This window comes from Nipponia nippon, unplaced genomic scaffold (assembly GCF_047370975.1).
Source record: "Nipponia nippon isolate SJK-2023a ecotype South Korea unplaced genomic scaffold, ASM4737097v1 scaffold_3, whole genome shotgun sequence".
NCBI classification, from domain to species: Eukaryota; Metazoa; Chordata; class Aves; order Pelecaniformes; family Threskiornithidae; genus Nipponia; species Nipponia nippon.
This window is the reverse complement of record NW_028262347.1, coordinates 62,413,282-62,427,769: the sequence shown is the minus strand read 5'-3', so window position 1 is coordinate 62,427,769 and position 14,488 is coordinate 62,413,282. Positions and strand designations below refer to the sequence as shown.

Below are 14,488 nucleotides of genomic sequence, written 5' to 3'. Positions count from 1 at the left end.
GGTGTGTGGGCGGGCCTGGAGTCCCTCCAAGGAAAGTGTGAGGCCTTGGGCAAAACAAATCCATCAGGTCTCTCATTTCTTCCAAATATAGGTCTGTTCTGAGCAATAGCCAAACTCAAGTCTAAACTCCACATTCAACCATTTCAGAGGGAATACATGAAAAAGACCCTATGGCCTACAGAGTCCATCTATTGAAAATATTTTGATAGGTCTTCCACTCTGGCATTATCTTCCACTTAAAAAGAAAGAAAAAGAAAGCACACAAAACTGGAGCACATGGTTTAATTTTCACTGTAAAACGACTGATTGATGAAAATAATACTTCTGAAAACAAGCTGTTGTGAGCTATCAAGCATTTTTGCCTATGCACCAATTGGCAGGAAGTAGACAGATAAATTATTACAATATGTAACAAAACAAATTGCTCTGAAGAGAAATGGTATTTGTGTGAGTGTGTATGAGCAGGATAAGTAGAATTAAATCCATAAAAGTATGCTGAGAGATCATCCTCCATCGCAGCAGAAATATACTGGAAGCAAAGGAACTCACTTCAGCTCTGTTCCTGTCTGAATCTCTAGCAAAACAGGGTTTTTGATATGCAAGTGTTCTCCTGGAGTAGAATAAAAGAATCCTGGACTTAAATCAAAACAATAAAGATCTTGGGATGTTCCTGCTGTTGAGAGGAAGGGGTCTCATAGCCATTTTTGCCACGATACTTCCGAATTTTTCAGGCATCACCATATCTTAATAAAATGGAGCAGTTGCAGCAGCTCCCCAGATCTTGAATACTCTATTACGGCCCATGGGAAAATTTTCTGAAGTACTTATAGATATGAAGATTTAAGAGACAAAATCCCATTAATTTTCAATAAGACAGTTTCTTTAGAGCCTGGCACATGGACAAATTACGGTGACATAAGCTCTGTATGAAGTAACAGCATGTGAATTGCACTGTTGTGACTTTCTGTGTACATGCTCCTATCCCACAGTGACCAATTAAGGCAGAGATGATGACTCCTTTTCCATCAAAAGCCAAACCACCTCACGTTTACCTCAGAGTTTAGGCCATGTAAACTGGCAGTTAGTGGATAGCAGTGGACAAGCTTGCTATCTGCCACATGCTAAATATACTTTTGAAAAAATAAGTAGGGCTTCTAAGCTGCGCAGTATAAATCTACCTTGACATTGGTGGATCACTGTCACCCAGCTTGAGTCATGAGATTCACATTGCCCCTGCTTATGCCATACCTGTAACCTGCATCGACCCCATCTGTTTGCACTGCTGCTAAGAGGAGAGGGAATCCTTCTAGGGATGAGCCTTGTCTTCTTTTTCTGACTAGTCTCTAGTTGTGGTTAGTAGAGGAAGGAAGGAGACATGAAGAGCATGAAAATCTGGAAAAGGCAATTATGGGATTGATTCTGGGAAACAAGACCTGCAGAGTGTAGATAAATTTCAGGCACATCTCAGAGAGGGACTGGAGAAAGAGGCAAGATGTGTTGGAGCACATATCTGATATTTTTTCCATAGCAAGGCTATATGGTTGCTAGTGGTTGATCTTAGGTTTCACACTAGATGTTCTGTAGATTTGGCCTTTTGGTTATTACTACAATCATCATGACATCAATAAGAAACAAAGATTTTTAAAGGTCTCCAGGAGTATCCCATGAAAAACCAATGGGACTCTATTTCTTAAAGGCTTCTTTGAAAATCTTTCCTTACACCCATATTTCCCTCCCAGAATCCAAATTTCCCTTTCAAATTAAGCATTCTTGTATGTGACAGAGCCAGAGTATCATGGGCCTATTATTTTCCGCTTGTCTGCTTGTTCAGCCAAGGGACAAATATTCTGTGATCTCAAGTATATCAGGAAATTATTTTGCCATATTTGAAGGCTACTGAATGTGACACGCGTCTAAAAAGTAAATAGTGAGCAGAAGTAAAGGGTTCCTCTTACAAACACTTGCATTTGCACATTGTAAGGGAACCATTCATAGTTTGTGAGCACAATAGCTGATAGTAATTGCTAGCAGAAATGAGCTAGCTGCAAGGACTGCTGACTGTAGGCAGCTAGCCAACCTAAAAGATTGTGATCATATCATTTAAGCAGCAAGTAAAAGACGGTGTGACTGAAGAGTCACTGTGCTATTTTGTGACAGATAACTTGAAAAGGTGGCAGGTGAATAAAAAAACCTGTAAGAGTCCAATAACAGATAAATACACTCCAAACAGCTGTAGCTCATACCACCTACCAAAAACTGGAGTAATTTCGTCTTTTTTGTTATTGAAATATACTCAGTAGGAACTCATTAATGTGACTAAGTCAGCAGCCTAAATTAGAGTGAAAAGATTAACTTGGCAGAGCTGTTTTGTGGGTTAAAGATTTTCACATGCAACTATAACTTCATCACTAAATCTTCAAGTACTAGAATCGTCTACAAGTATCTCAGTGCCAGGCAAGATGTACCGCTGTAGTTTTAAGAGAGGTTTTCAAGGGCCAAGCAGAGGTTTTTCAGTTCCTCTTTCATTTGATGGAGTGCCCTCTTGACTTTCTGAGGTGTGTTCATAACCTCTATGCTGCTGGTGAACGGGTCGTAGTGCAGAGAAAAAGGCTTCTTGATCTTCATCATGTAGTTTCTGTGGGGGAAGAAGACAGAGCTGCTAGTTCAGAAGCCATTTTCCCAAGTGTAAAACCTGCAGGACCTAATTTCTCAGTATGTAGGCATGGACTTATCGGGGAGCAGAGGTTGCTGTGACACTTCCTCACTGTTACTCCTTAACATTGTGCAGTACAACCTCCCCACATCTGATCTACTTGCAGCCCAAAAGATCTGCAGTGCCTGCTTTTCACCGTGGCTGGCTCAGACCCATCTGTGCTCTTACAGCTCTATGTTAACACAATTCAGAGTTATTACAACCGCAAGCTGAGGAATGCAGGAACACATCATGTCTGCCGCCTTCACTTCCAAGAAATAACCTGGATCAGCTCTTTGCATAAAATTCTAAAAACCTGTTGATAGTAGGCATCCTGGGCTATTTTGCTATCTCTATTAAAAGAAAAAACATGATTGCTTGCCATTTTCAGCAATGTTACCATTAAGTACATGATGGTAGGAACCCCCTGTACTGATGTTGCCTTATGTTTTCCGTTCTGACAGATTCTTGTGCCGTCAGTTATTTTGAGCAGCTTTGGCTGTGCAACTATCTTTAAAAAATGTATGAAAAAGCTTCAAGTCTGAGAATGGTGTATTCCTTGTCCTTGTAAGTTCTTTTCAGGTTTGCCTGAGTCAAATGCTCGTGAAAGTCTTCTCTCTTCTGCCAGTGAGTTCTCAGCCACATTTTTAAACACATTAAAAATTTAATGTGAACCTTCAGATTTAAGATGAGGGCCCTAATTTACCATTGCTATAACCCCAGCAGACAAGGCTTCTGGGGAAGAGGTGGGGCGGGATTAGGGAAGAAGTCTGGCCCAGGTTCTCTTCCTCTAATAAATTCCTCATTTCAGCTTCTACATGCTCCCCAGTAGCTCCACAAGCAGCCTCCTGCCTCCAGCCAGAATTGGTCGTGTTGTTCTAACTGTTGGAGACGAAGGCCAGAATTTAAACCCTGCTTACTTAAAAAAAAAAAAAAAATCCTTACTGTATAACATAACATGGCCAAAGAAATGCATTTAGAAACACCTTAAGCTAATTTGAAATAATGTTATTTAGGTTGCAGTCAGCTACTCTGTAGAAATTAGATTGCCTGTGAATGCTGATTCTGCATTCTTGTGCAGATATAATCAGAGGAGAAAGGCAATCTTGTTTTTAAGCCCCCTGCTGATCCATGTTAATTCCTGAGTCTGCTATAAAATTTCCATGTGACCTTGGGTGAATCAGTTCTTCATGACCTCCTGTTTGTATGGACTAGCACATAGGCACCCCAACTGTGGGATAGCGCTGTACTTTCACTATTCAGTTACACAATTTACTTCAGAACTTGCTAAAATGAGGCATTGCTAAGATGAAGCATGGGACAGGGTGTAACAATATGCAGTTATGATTTTCTATGAAGCTTTTCTGAGATAAACAATCTCATGTTTAACTTTGTTGTAAAAAAGCCACTGTGCGGATGAAGTGTGCAGTGAGATAGCCTGGCATGATTATTGCAGTAGTCGCAGATGTATTTGAGATTAGGATTCAAGTCAGTGTCCCCCCCCCTCAGTGAAAATACCCACAAATGCTTTACTTACTGAAGCTTAGCCTTGGCATCTTCCAAATTTTCTGCTATGAAATAGACAGGCTGGAAGGCTTGATCCTGATAGGGGTGAACTGCAGTCACTTCTGGATCAAAAGGCTTGTACTCTGGCTTGTTTGATAAAGCATACTTTGTAATGGGAACAACACAGGTTAGAGTAGGTGAATAAACATAGCAAGAATTACTGCCTACTGGGCTGTGAAATGCTCTTTGCGGAACAGTTAAAGGTAGTATCAAGTCCTGCTCTTTCAGAGGTGAAAGCTGCTTTTCATAATTAGCAGTTAATAAACCAAATAATAAATAATTTTTAAAAAGAAAAAAAAAAACAGGAAAAATATATTTCCTGTACTACAGTGCCATACAATTTGGTACTATGGCCTTGTTCTCAGATAGAGAGAGGAAAGTCTATGCCACCCCCCAAAATCTGAATATGTAGAAGAAAAAAGAATATCATGCTGGTTTTCAACTAGTATCATAGAAGATTCACAGTCCTGTGCAGCCGTATTTCAAAGTCCCTAGCCCATGTCACAAATATCACATTTCCTGCTGCACTGAAGAACAGACAGAATGCTCCTGGTATTTTCTGCACAGCTCCCATGTCAGTTAAGCAGCCTAAAAGCTTCCCTGAAACCCAAGATATAAATATGCACTATACTCTTTGTGTGCATGTTTGTGTTTTGGGGCTGCAGAAGTTCTTCTATATGTTCTTCTCACGTTCTTCTACATTGACCCCTCAGGCAGACAGGAGGATTATGGAAGCCACCTATGTCCACACTTCCACACTGCAGTCCATAGGCACATCTATCATTTGTTTATACATACTGAAGATACCTTTAAACCAGCCAGCAGCAGAGCTGGTGATGGTGTGATTGCATAGGTGTTGGTGTTGGTTGTTTAGTACCTGCCCAGGGTCCTGGGAAGGCAGAGCAGCTCAGGCTTAAAGTGAGTTCCTGCACAGTTTGTCTGCCCCTGAAACCCAAGTGAGGTATTTTAAAGCTATTTCAGCTCCAGTGGTATTTGAACTGCACCATAGATGTGTCTAAATGTTGGTTTGGCCTCCATTTGGCCAGGTTGGTGAGTGCCATGGCCACTTTGGTGAAGTGTCCTAGGTACAAACAAAAAGGAAAAAGGTAACTCATCACAGTCAACATCAAGACCTTTCTTTCCACCTTCAGCCTGGACAGTGGACACCAATCAACCTAGGGGCAGTCTTTTAGTACCCACCCCTTCTTTGAGATCTGCCTATTTGTCTTTCTCTCTTCTTCCCCAGCCTTCAGAAGGCTCCCTTCACTATTTTATGATCCAAATGCCAACTCCCATGGTACTTGTAAATAACTGGTAAGAGTGGGTAACACTGCACAAGACTTTCAGCTCAATCTGCTAACTGGAAAAATTCAGGCAGTACCCTTAAGCACATTTTCAGATATTTCACTGAACTGAGCCTGAACTCTCCATCACTAGAGGTTTGCCTTAACCAGTAGGCCTATTTGCTGCAGAACTGGTGCAGAAATTAATGCAGAGCTTTTTTTTTAAAAAAAAAAAGGACAAGAACATAAAATGCTCAAAGGTGGTGTTTTTCCTGTTCTTCATTTGTGGTATGTAATTGAAGGATAAACCTTGGAGAGCACTCATACAATCTAAGATGGATCGTATACACAAACATGAGGCTGCTCTTATAATCTTAGAAGCTCTGGGGACTAATAGGAAAAGATTTCAGAAACTCAAAACCTGACAGGGGTCCCGCTATGCTGTCAGTGTTGAAGCAGAACTGAAATCCCATTGATTTCAGTGGAAGTTCAGCTTGAAGCCGGATGGCCTTAAAGGCCTCTACAAGTTAAGTACTTGTTGAGCTGCAAGAAAAGCATATGTAGCTCTGAGTGCTGCCAGAAGTGTGGTATGAGCCATAAGATTTTACAGTATGGAGGACAGAGTCCAGCTGAGTGTTAACAGGAGAATCATTTTCAATAATGTAGAACAGCTGACAGAATATAGTGAAATAAACAGTGCAATACCAAGAGCTGTTGGGGAGGAATTCTTACAGTTCAGAGGAGGTAAGGTTGGCCAGCAGTCAGACCCATGACAACTGTTCAGTTTAGAGTTGGATATAGTTATCCTGCCCCTTCTGATACCTAGCTGCTGTCACTAAACCATTTGTTAGATAACATGGATTCAAGTGCAAGTCTCGTGCAGAGGGCATCTAGCTCTACCTCTCATCCTCTGCCTTTCTCCTAGCTTATGCCCTGAGTTTGGGTGGGATCAGCTCATCCACAGAAAATAACTACCTGAAGCTGAGTTCAAACTGGTCAGACTGGGTGCTGTGGAGAAGAGGAAAAGATTTTGAAGATTTCATAGTCAGGATGGGGTTCCCTGGGTCTCAGTCACACACCCACAGACAGTCAGTTCAGGCTGCAGTTCAAGGATGTTCCCAGGCTCCTTGCTCATGCTAAGTTCTCACATTAGCTGGACATACTGTTGCTCACTGTCTCCAGCTGGTTAGATGTTATCTTCTTATAGCCAACCACCTAGCCTTAGTAACTCATGCCTTTATTGCGTCCTCAGTGACCAAATGATCCTGCTATTCTGGGTTCAGAAGCCTTCAGTGATGAGGAAACCCTTCCTTTGCACAGGTTTCTGCAGTGTGTCTCCTCCGTCACATGAGCTGCAGTGAGTCTTCCTGTGCCAAATATGCCAATCAGCTAAATGATATGGAATCGAGTTTGGGGCCTTCACGCACAAGCCCACATCTGGGCCCATGCTGAGAAGATTGGCAGATAATTATCAGGATAGATAACGGCTTTCTCCCAGGCAATAGTAAAACTTATCTAGAACTTTCTCAAGAGCCAGTCTAAGACTGCAGAATGAAATTTGCAAGAAACTGAAGGCTATCATGAGCCTCACTGTCTTCCAGTCTTCATCTTCTCTAACAAAACTGCCTAGCTACTGTTGTATTTAAAAAAAAAAAATCCTTCTAGGAAATAGACACTGCACTACACATATTTCTTCTCTTCAGCTGTAAAAGAAACGGTATAGATTTTCAAGTTGCTAGCAGGTGCTTAGGCATAGGACCTCAGCAATTTAGCAGGTAAATAAAAGCAAGCCAAAGTTTCTTGCTTGTTGGCTGTGAATATGGCAAGTACTGAAGGATTCTCAGAAAAACAGTAGCTTCAGCCTTATCCTAGAACAGCTAGATATGTAAACCAAGTGCATTGCACTGGAGCCTAATTTGTAGGGGAGCCCATTGATCTGTTGCTTCACACTGTTCTACAAATGAGTGCTCTGATAGTGCTAGCACACTTCTGCTAAAGTTCCTGAGCAGTCATGCACAAGATGAGGTTGCTATGTAGAAAGGAAGGCATGTTTACTTCTCTAGAGGGCTAACAAGTATGCAGATCTCTCAGCTTATCAAGAGAGAAAACTCTGCAGATCATATACCACAGAGTTTGCTCACGAAAGTCTCCAAATTGCAAGTGCTGGGACAAAACCAATGCTAAATTTGGCAGGTGGCAAAATGAAGGTTGATATCTGGGAGGGTTCCCCCTCCTATATGTTAAATCTCAACTGCCCTTCTGTTGGGACTCCTGTTATAAATGTCTTGAGATACGTTAACATGTTGTTTCTTCCTTCTGTCAATTGACTGGGAAGCGGGCTGACCTGTATACCATTAGGAGAGTTTTGTAATATGTTTATTGTCATAACAATCCAACTATCTCCAGTTATGGGAGTCCAAGCTCTGCTAATCCAGCCATGGTTCCATGTGAATGTATCGTGTACCTGGCTATTAGGCTGTTTTGTCTATGTGCTAAGCTTAAAATATATCTCCCATGAAAAAAATTGATTTCTGGTTTATAAAAATGCTTGAAAAGAGCGGTTTTTATTTTCCTTTGGCTCTTACTGACTCCAAAAAATCATCCAGTGTCTGCACAACCTGAAGCAATTGAAACCTATTGATACCAGTTTAGGGCGTTTGCACTTAGAAACTGATCATCTGCTCCAGCGCTCTGCGAAACTGAGAAGAAATCTCCCCTATCAGCTGTTTGTCCAAAAGAGGGGAAAGCCATAAGCTTTCTGTAAAGGTGTACAGTCCCTCTTTCCACAGTTAATCTGCCCAGGCAGGGCAGCATCAAACCTGCGTATGCAGATTTTCATCTACATAAAACTCGAGCTGGGATTAGTTTTGAAACTTATTTAGGAATGTAAAATACTAAAGCATTTTCTTTTTGTCAGTGTCCATGCTATTTACAGTTCCTTTGCACTTTAGTTGGCCCAGTCAGTCAGTGCCTTTCTGATTTGTATGTGCATGGACGTCAGTGGCATGGACAAAGTAGCAGAGTTCATAACAGGCATAATATTGCCCTCTAGTGAGTAACTCAGAAAGGTACATGAGTTTTATGTTAAAGTCAACTATATTACTACTGGCCAGGAGCAATAAGAAGCAAATCTAACACTTTGTAGGATAGTTACTTTCATTGCATTTCATCTCTTTAGGTGGAAGACAAGTACAATCCTACAGTAGTTTTTCCCCTACTCAGTAGCTTCTGGGAAGGCAGAACTAATTCCTTTGCAAAAGAAAAGTCAGTATTATAAATCATGTTGTTTTATGTAAGGAAACAATATTTTGCTTTTACCAGAGAGTTCAGAAAAGTGGGTTATACAAATCTTTCAATACCGTACATTTGACACATACCATAAGCTCCCCATAAGACGAAAGCAATCCTGCCCCGTAAGCTTTGATCGATCCGTTTTGCTTGCAGAGACCAAACTCCACAGTGAACCAATAAAGCTGGTGATAAGAACAATTTGTGTAAAACAGCCTCATCAGGCAGTTTCTCATTTTCCCTTTAATTTTCTTTTATCCTTATTCCTTAATGTCTTTATATCTTCAAATTTTATAGTTGTATATTTTAAGAAAATTATTTTTTCTCTCAACATATATAGCACACACAAATTATAACATATATTTTTTCAAAACTTGCCATCCTTCCCATTCTCACTCCAAAAAAAAAAAAAAGAAAAAAATTTGCTAATGATAATTACATGGGTAAGTAAAGTCATAAAGTCCTATCTCCTTCTTTCTTTGGAAGATGTTACAAATTACCCTGCAACCTCTTAGCCCTGAGCTTCATTATAGTCGGTGGAAGCTGACAGATTTCAACCCATAGTCCCCAGAAGAACAAGTAGACCCCCATAGAGGGTTCAAGATCCTAGGAAAGGTACTTGAAAGGACAGTTTCCCTCCTCCTTTTTCTGTGTGACAGCATTCAGAAGAATTGAAGAATGACTTATCCCTTAGCAGCAATGTACCCTTTAAGATTATGCCAATTACATCTTTATCATGCTTCAGTAGAAAATAAAGATACACCTCACTAGGCTTTTCTTGCAATAAAGCATGCTTAGGACCTTTCTTCCTTTACCTGATGGACAGTAGTGGGATAAAAGCAACTCTTGGCTCTGCCGACCTGTTAGCCCTTCCCTTATTATAGTGTCTAAGGAAATGGACAGGGAAGGACCAGTTCTGGACACAAGCCTGATCCCTGAGCAGCTGGATAGGTATTGTGCAAAAGAAAAACATGGAAAACATGAGGCATTTTAAGAATATGGCTTTGTGTCACAACTCTTCAAGGTTCCTTTAGGGACACATAGCTCTTTGCTGCCTCATACACAGGGCTGGACCTTGGCTTCAGCTTAGCCATAAGTATTGAATTCTCAGCACCCTTCTCAAAGAACTGCAGGCAGTTTGTAAAATAACGTGAAACTCTGTGTTATTCTGTCTATTCTGCCTCTTACTTTCTTTCTCTTTCTTTCTCCCACCCTCTTTCACATGTCTTATAATTTTGACGACTTGGTTTTAGCCTGCAAATTTACCACTAAAGAAACAGCATGCCAGGATCTTTCTTTCTGCAGAATCCTGAGCTGCTTTCTCTACAGTTCAGCTAGTAATTCTGCATTCTTATTGTGTTAATAATCTTGATTCTTATTATTTCACAGTGAAAAGTCTTTTGATTATCTCCTCATTTTGCAGAAGGTTCTTTTTGACTGGAGAATGAGACATGGGAGGAGGAGGAATTCTTTTTAGTGTTTCATTAGAAATCCTGTATTTGGCTTTTAGTTAGTGAGGTTCTTTCAGCTCTCACTGTTTTAACAGGGTACAAAACATGCTACTAGTGGCACTATGTGGATAACATGAACACTGTCAATTTCCCATCTCTTGTGCATGGATCCACCTGCTTAGAGAAGTCCAGGGACTGAATGAAATAATGGCATTTCAAAGTTTGTCTTACAAATGTTATAGACCATAGCAACAAGCAAAGTTGAGATTCTTTAAATAAACTTCTAGTTAGCCTAATGTTGTCATATTATCTAAGCTAGTTACATACATTCTCTTTATAATGAACAGACAATGACAGGGACTTCCAGAGAGAAAAAAGAATTTATGTTAGACATCTATGTCAGGATAGTAAATATGTTACAGGTTCATCTCTATGTTCACTTTCTAGTGAAGGAACCTAAACAATAAGCCTAGACTAGATGTCTAACTTTTAAACAATTGAAGACTGAGATGTTAATCCAGAATATGTTTACTGTTCAGAGTACTTGAATGGTACTTACAAAATTGTATTCTCACAGATCCTGAACTGCAGGTAGCCCTTTCAAAAAGGTGCCCTTATTCTACGTCCCCAAACCCTAGATGATAGTATGACAATTTCAGATAGGAGACCCATCATTCTTCTAACCTTAACCCTATCTCTAATCTAGTCCTAGCCAGTCCGGGGGGTGGGGGAGTGATTGCAGAGGAATGCTATGTAAGCCACTGGCCTTCACCCAATCTCACCAAGACCTGGGTAAAGATGCAAAATGGCTCTCTGGGACCCAAAATTCTTTTAACCCTAGCAAAGGCATGGATCTTAATCTTGCTCTAGCCTCTCTAGACCCAGAGAGGGGAAATTGCAGAGGAAATGTGGACATGTCGCTGCCTTTTGCCGCATAGTCCCCTCACATCACCAGCCCAGGACCTGGATGATGCTATGAAAAATTCAGCACTAGTACCTTTTGCTCTCCAAACTCTAAAAATACTGCTAGTCTTACTGAGTCCTAACCCAAGGACGAATATGTGCAGATAGATTTTAGGTGAACCATAATCTCCTTCACACAGTGCCTTGTTCCACTTCACCATGTGGACTGGGTGAGGAATTTCAGGAGTGACAGTCTCCTCTCATCCACCCCCTCTCCTGAATGAGCCTCACCCAGCTGGGTGAGGGTAAGACTCCTCTCCTAACCTGAAAAAATCATCGAGACTGGGAAATGGCTGTCATTATCAGAAAAAAAAATCATCTGGCCTCCAGCCCACTTTCAGAACAAGTTAAGATGGCAGCAAGAGGCTGCATGAGCTGTTTTGGCAGATATGTACAGCCTAGTGATTCAGAACCAAATGACAGTACTCTCAAATAGCTTTTAAGTGCTCACCTATTTTGTGAGATTAATGAACATAGAGAGAATCAAATTCTGATGGTTCCCTGCACTTTGTGTAGGAGAAAATGCAGGAATCACACTGGGTATCCAGTCTATTAGGTGAATCTGGAAAGTGAGTTGGGACTCTCCTGTGGCTGAAACTGTAGAAACTCAGCTTCAGCAGTATATTCTTATAGAAGCAAAAAGTATAAGCATTTCCTCAGGTGGAATCACATGCTTCTGGGCTCCCCCAGAAGGGCTCCAGCCCCTGCTCCAGCACCTCCCTAACCTGTGGATGAGGAGAAGACAGTCCTGCTGATGCTCTCATTTTTGTAGCTAATCTGAGACGCTGGAGAAGAGCCTTCCCTGCACAGTAAGGGATATGCACTGAATCGTTTGGGTTTTGCCTCTGATATTAAACTGCCATCTGTACTTACTGTGGCCAGTTTCTCAATCTCCGCTTCAGATGATCCAAGAGAAGCCAGTCCAATATCCTAAAGCAAGTAAGCAAGCAGGCAGTGTTACACTAGTGTGATTATTCAGCCCAAGGGAGAGAAAGAGGGGAAGGGGGAGGACCACATCATTTCTAGCATGAATAGCATGAACTATTCATTGTTTTTGTCACCCAAAATGACCTTCCATGGCTTCCAGGATGCCTACCTCTCCCTGGCCCCCAGCTACATACCACTGGGAGTCACATTAGATGAGTGTTTAATCCTCAGCATTCTCTGTGTAAAATTAACCATCTCTTGGCTTAATGCTGGACTATCCCTGGCAGAGATTTATAGGGAGGCATGAGAAGGAAGGGCAGCAGGGTGGGTTTTATCTTTGCGATTACCTTTTTGTCTCTCGCTCTCTTTCTGACAGCCCTTATGAGTGGGTCAGATCTGTGCAGGAAGGATTCTGTTTACTCTCATCTGTGCTCCCTGTTAATTGTTATTCTCATAATAGGAATCTGTAGATGTCTGTTCTTAGCTATCCTGGGAGCCATATCATGCAGCAAACAAACAAAATTAGGGCATTTTCACCACTCATCGTCTCATGTTGAATGGAACAAAAAAGAATTTTCATGGAGTGAATTTCAACTATGAAAATACTTGTGAAAAAAAAAAAGTGAAATGTGAAAATTCATTTAATATGATCCCCTGTTGTATAGTTTGTGTTACAGATGGGAAAAGAGGAAAGCTGGAAGTTTTGAAATTGTTATAATCTCTTATTTCTAATGTGTCTTCAGTTCTGGTATTGAACTGAACTGAAGAGGTTTCTTCCAGAATAAATTATAGACCACTAGGATATTTTAAGTACTACTCATCTGAATCTGATAATAACCAACATTTATGACCAAAATGGAAACTGGCATGTATCCAAGTTGATACAACTGGAAAGCACATTATATGAGGTGAACTGGCTTTCTTTTTAAGATATTCTGACAGGGACCTACATCATGTAACTCCTCTGCTTTTATTGCCAGTTTCCACACTGGCCACTGCAGGATAAGCCTAGAACATGAGTTATCTTCTTCCCTCTGCTATGGTTTTGACGCACATTCATAGTTCTGAAGTCTTTAATTATACGAGGTCATTGAGTTCACTTGGGTCTGACACTGACTGCTTGTACTAAATAACCCCTTATTGTACAAAGAAGCCCTGTTTGCTTTTTGGAGCCTCCTCACCAGTGTGAGCAATGCTGTGAGAATCTGGTGAGTTGTAAAAGGAAAAACAACTCTAATGAATGACATGCTGATGGACACAATTAAAGTATCATGTGAGATAAAAATGTACATCCAGAGACAAAACCAGCCTGGGGGCTCGATGGCTGTTGCTGGTTAGGTTCATGTGGTGTAGGACAGGAAACCAGGGGAACAGCATAGTCAGTACAACTCAAACATGCAGCACCGCAGAGGCTCCACTGGCATCCTGCAGACTGACACGGCCCTCCCACAGAGAAGTCCCACAAGCACTGCCTACCCTTCCTTTTACACGATGTCCATAGGGAGCGGTGCTACCACTCCCTTGGAGTAAATGTCTCCCGGGGCATTGCTAGCCCACCATCCCTGGAGGTTGCGACTCAGACACAATCCAGTCTTAAAATAGCATTTCAAGCACAGTGTGCTGCATGCCTTTGAGGCACATCAGGCCTGCTATCCAGAGCAGTTGGTTAAACAGCCAGCAGAACAAGCTTCTTACCTGTGAGAACTGGGCAAACTCCTTGTCAGCTAGCATGGGAACATGACCCAACAACTCATGGCAGCAGTCTCTGGAAAACAAGCGACCTTCATGTTCAGTAAAGGTTTCTTTTCCTGCCCTGCATGAACTTCCCATGAAGGACTTTAGCCAAAAGACCAGCAAAGGGAGCTAGTGTGAGGGCTGGTTCACAGCAGCTGCCTCCATACCTGGCCTGGCAGGGAGTGTGACAGAGCATTCCCTTCTGCCATGGGGAGCCAGCTGCCCCCCACTAATTTGGCTATTGTCTCACTTGGGATGGCACAGGCACTAGTCTCCTATGTCACAACATCTTTGAAAGGCCCCTGTTTTGTCCCAGCGTACAACAAAAGCATCTGTGCGAACTTGTAATTTCTCATGAAATGTAATTGCTGTTGTCTGGCCAGCACTTACTGGGAGAGTTTCACAGCAGGAAATCAAACCCCAACAGATGGTAACTGAAGGCAGGATGAAAAGATTAAACCAGATATTCTCCAGTCTTTTCCTTCCCCAGACAACTTTGCAAGAGAGACAGAGACTCACACCCTCTCATGCATGACTTCCCCTTCTAACTCTCCAGCTACCAGTTTCTCAAATTGTTTCATTCT

The 14,488-nt window shown here is 41.6% G+C and overlaps 1 protein-coding gene across 1 annotated transcript in view; it reads right to left on the bottom strand.

Annotated features, from left to right (window-relative positions):
- Positions 1-2,475: 2,475 nt before the first annotated feature.
- The window catches only part of LOC104013376 (tyrosine 3-monooxygenase), a 31,681-nt gene continuing 19,668 nt past the window's right edge, over positions 2,476-14,488 (bottom strand). Inside the window, exons 8-12 of the mRNA XM_009465865.2 lie at positions 13,866-13,935; positions 12,117-12,173; positions 8,919-9,014; positions 4,230-4,363; positions 2,476-2,635 (exon numbers count right to left, since the gene is read on the bottom strand). Coding sequence (XP_009464140.2) covers positions 2,476-2,635; positions 4,230-4,363; positions 8,919-9,014; positions 12,117-12,173; positions 13,866-13,935 — 517 coding nt within the window. The remainder of the gene's footprint in view (positions 2,636-4,229; positions 4,364-8,918; positions 9,015-12,116; positions 12,174-13,865; positions 13,936-14,488) is intronic.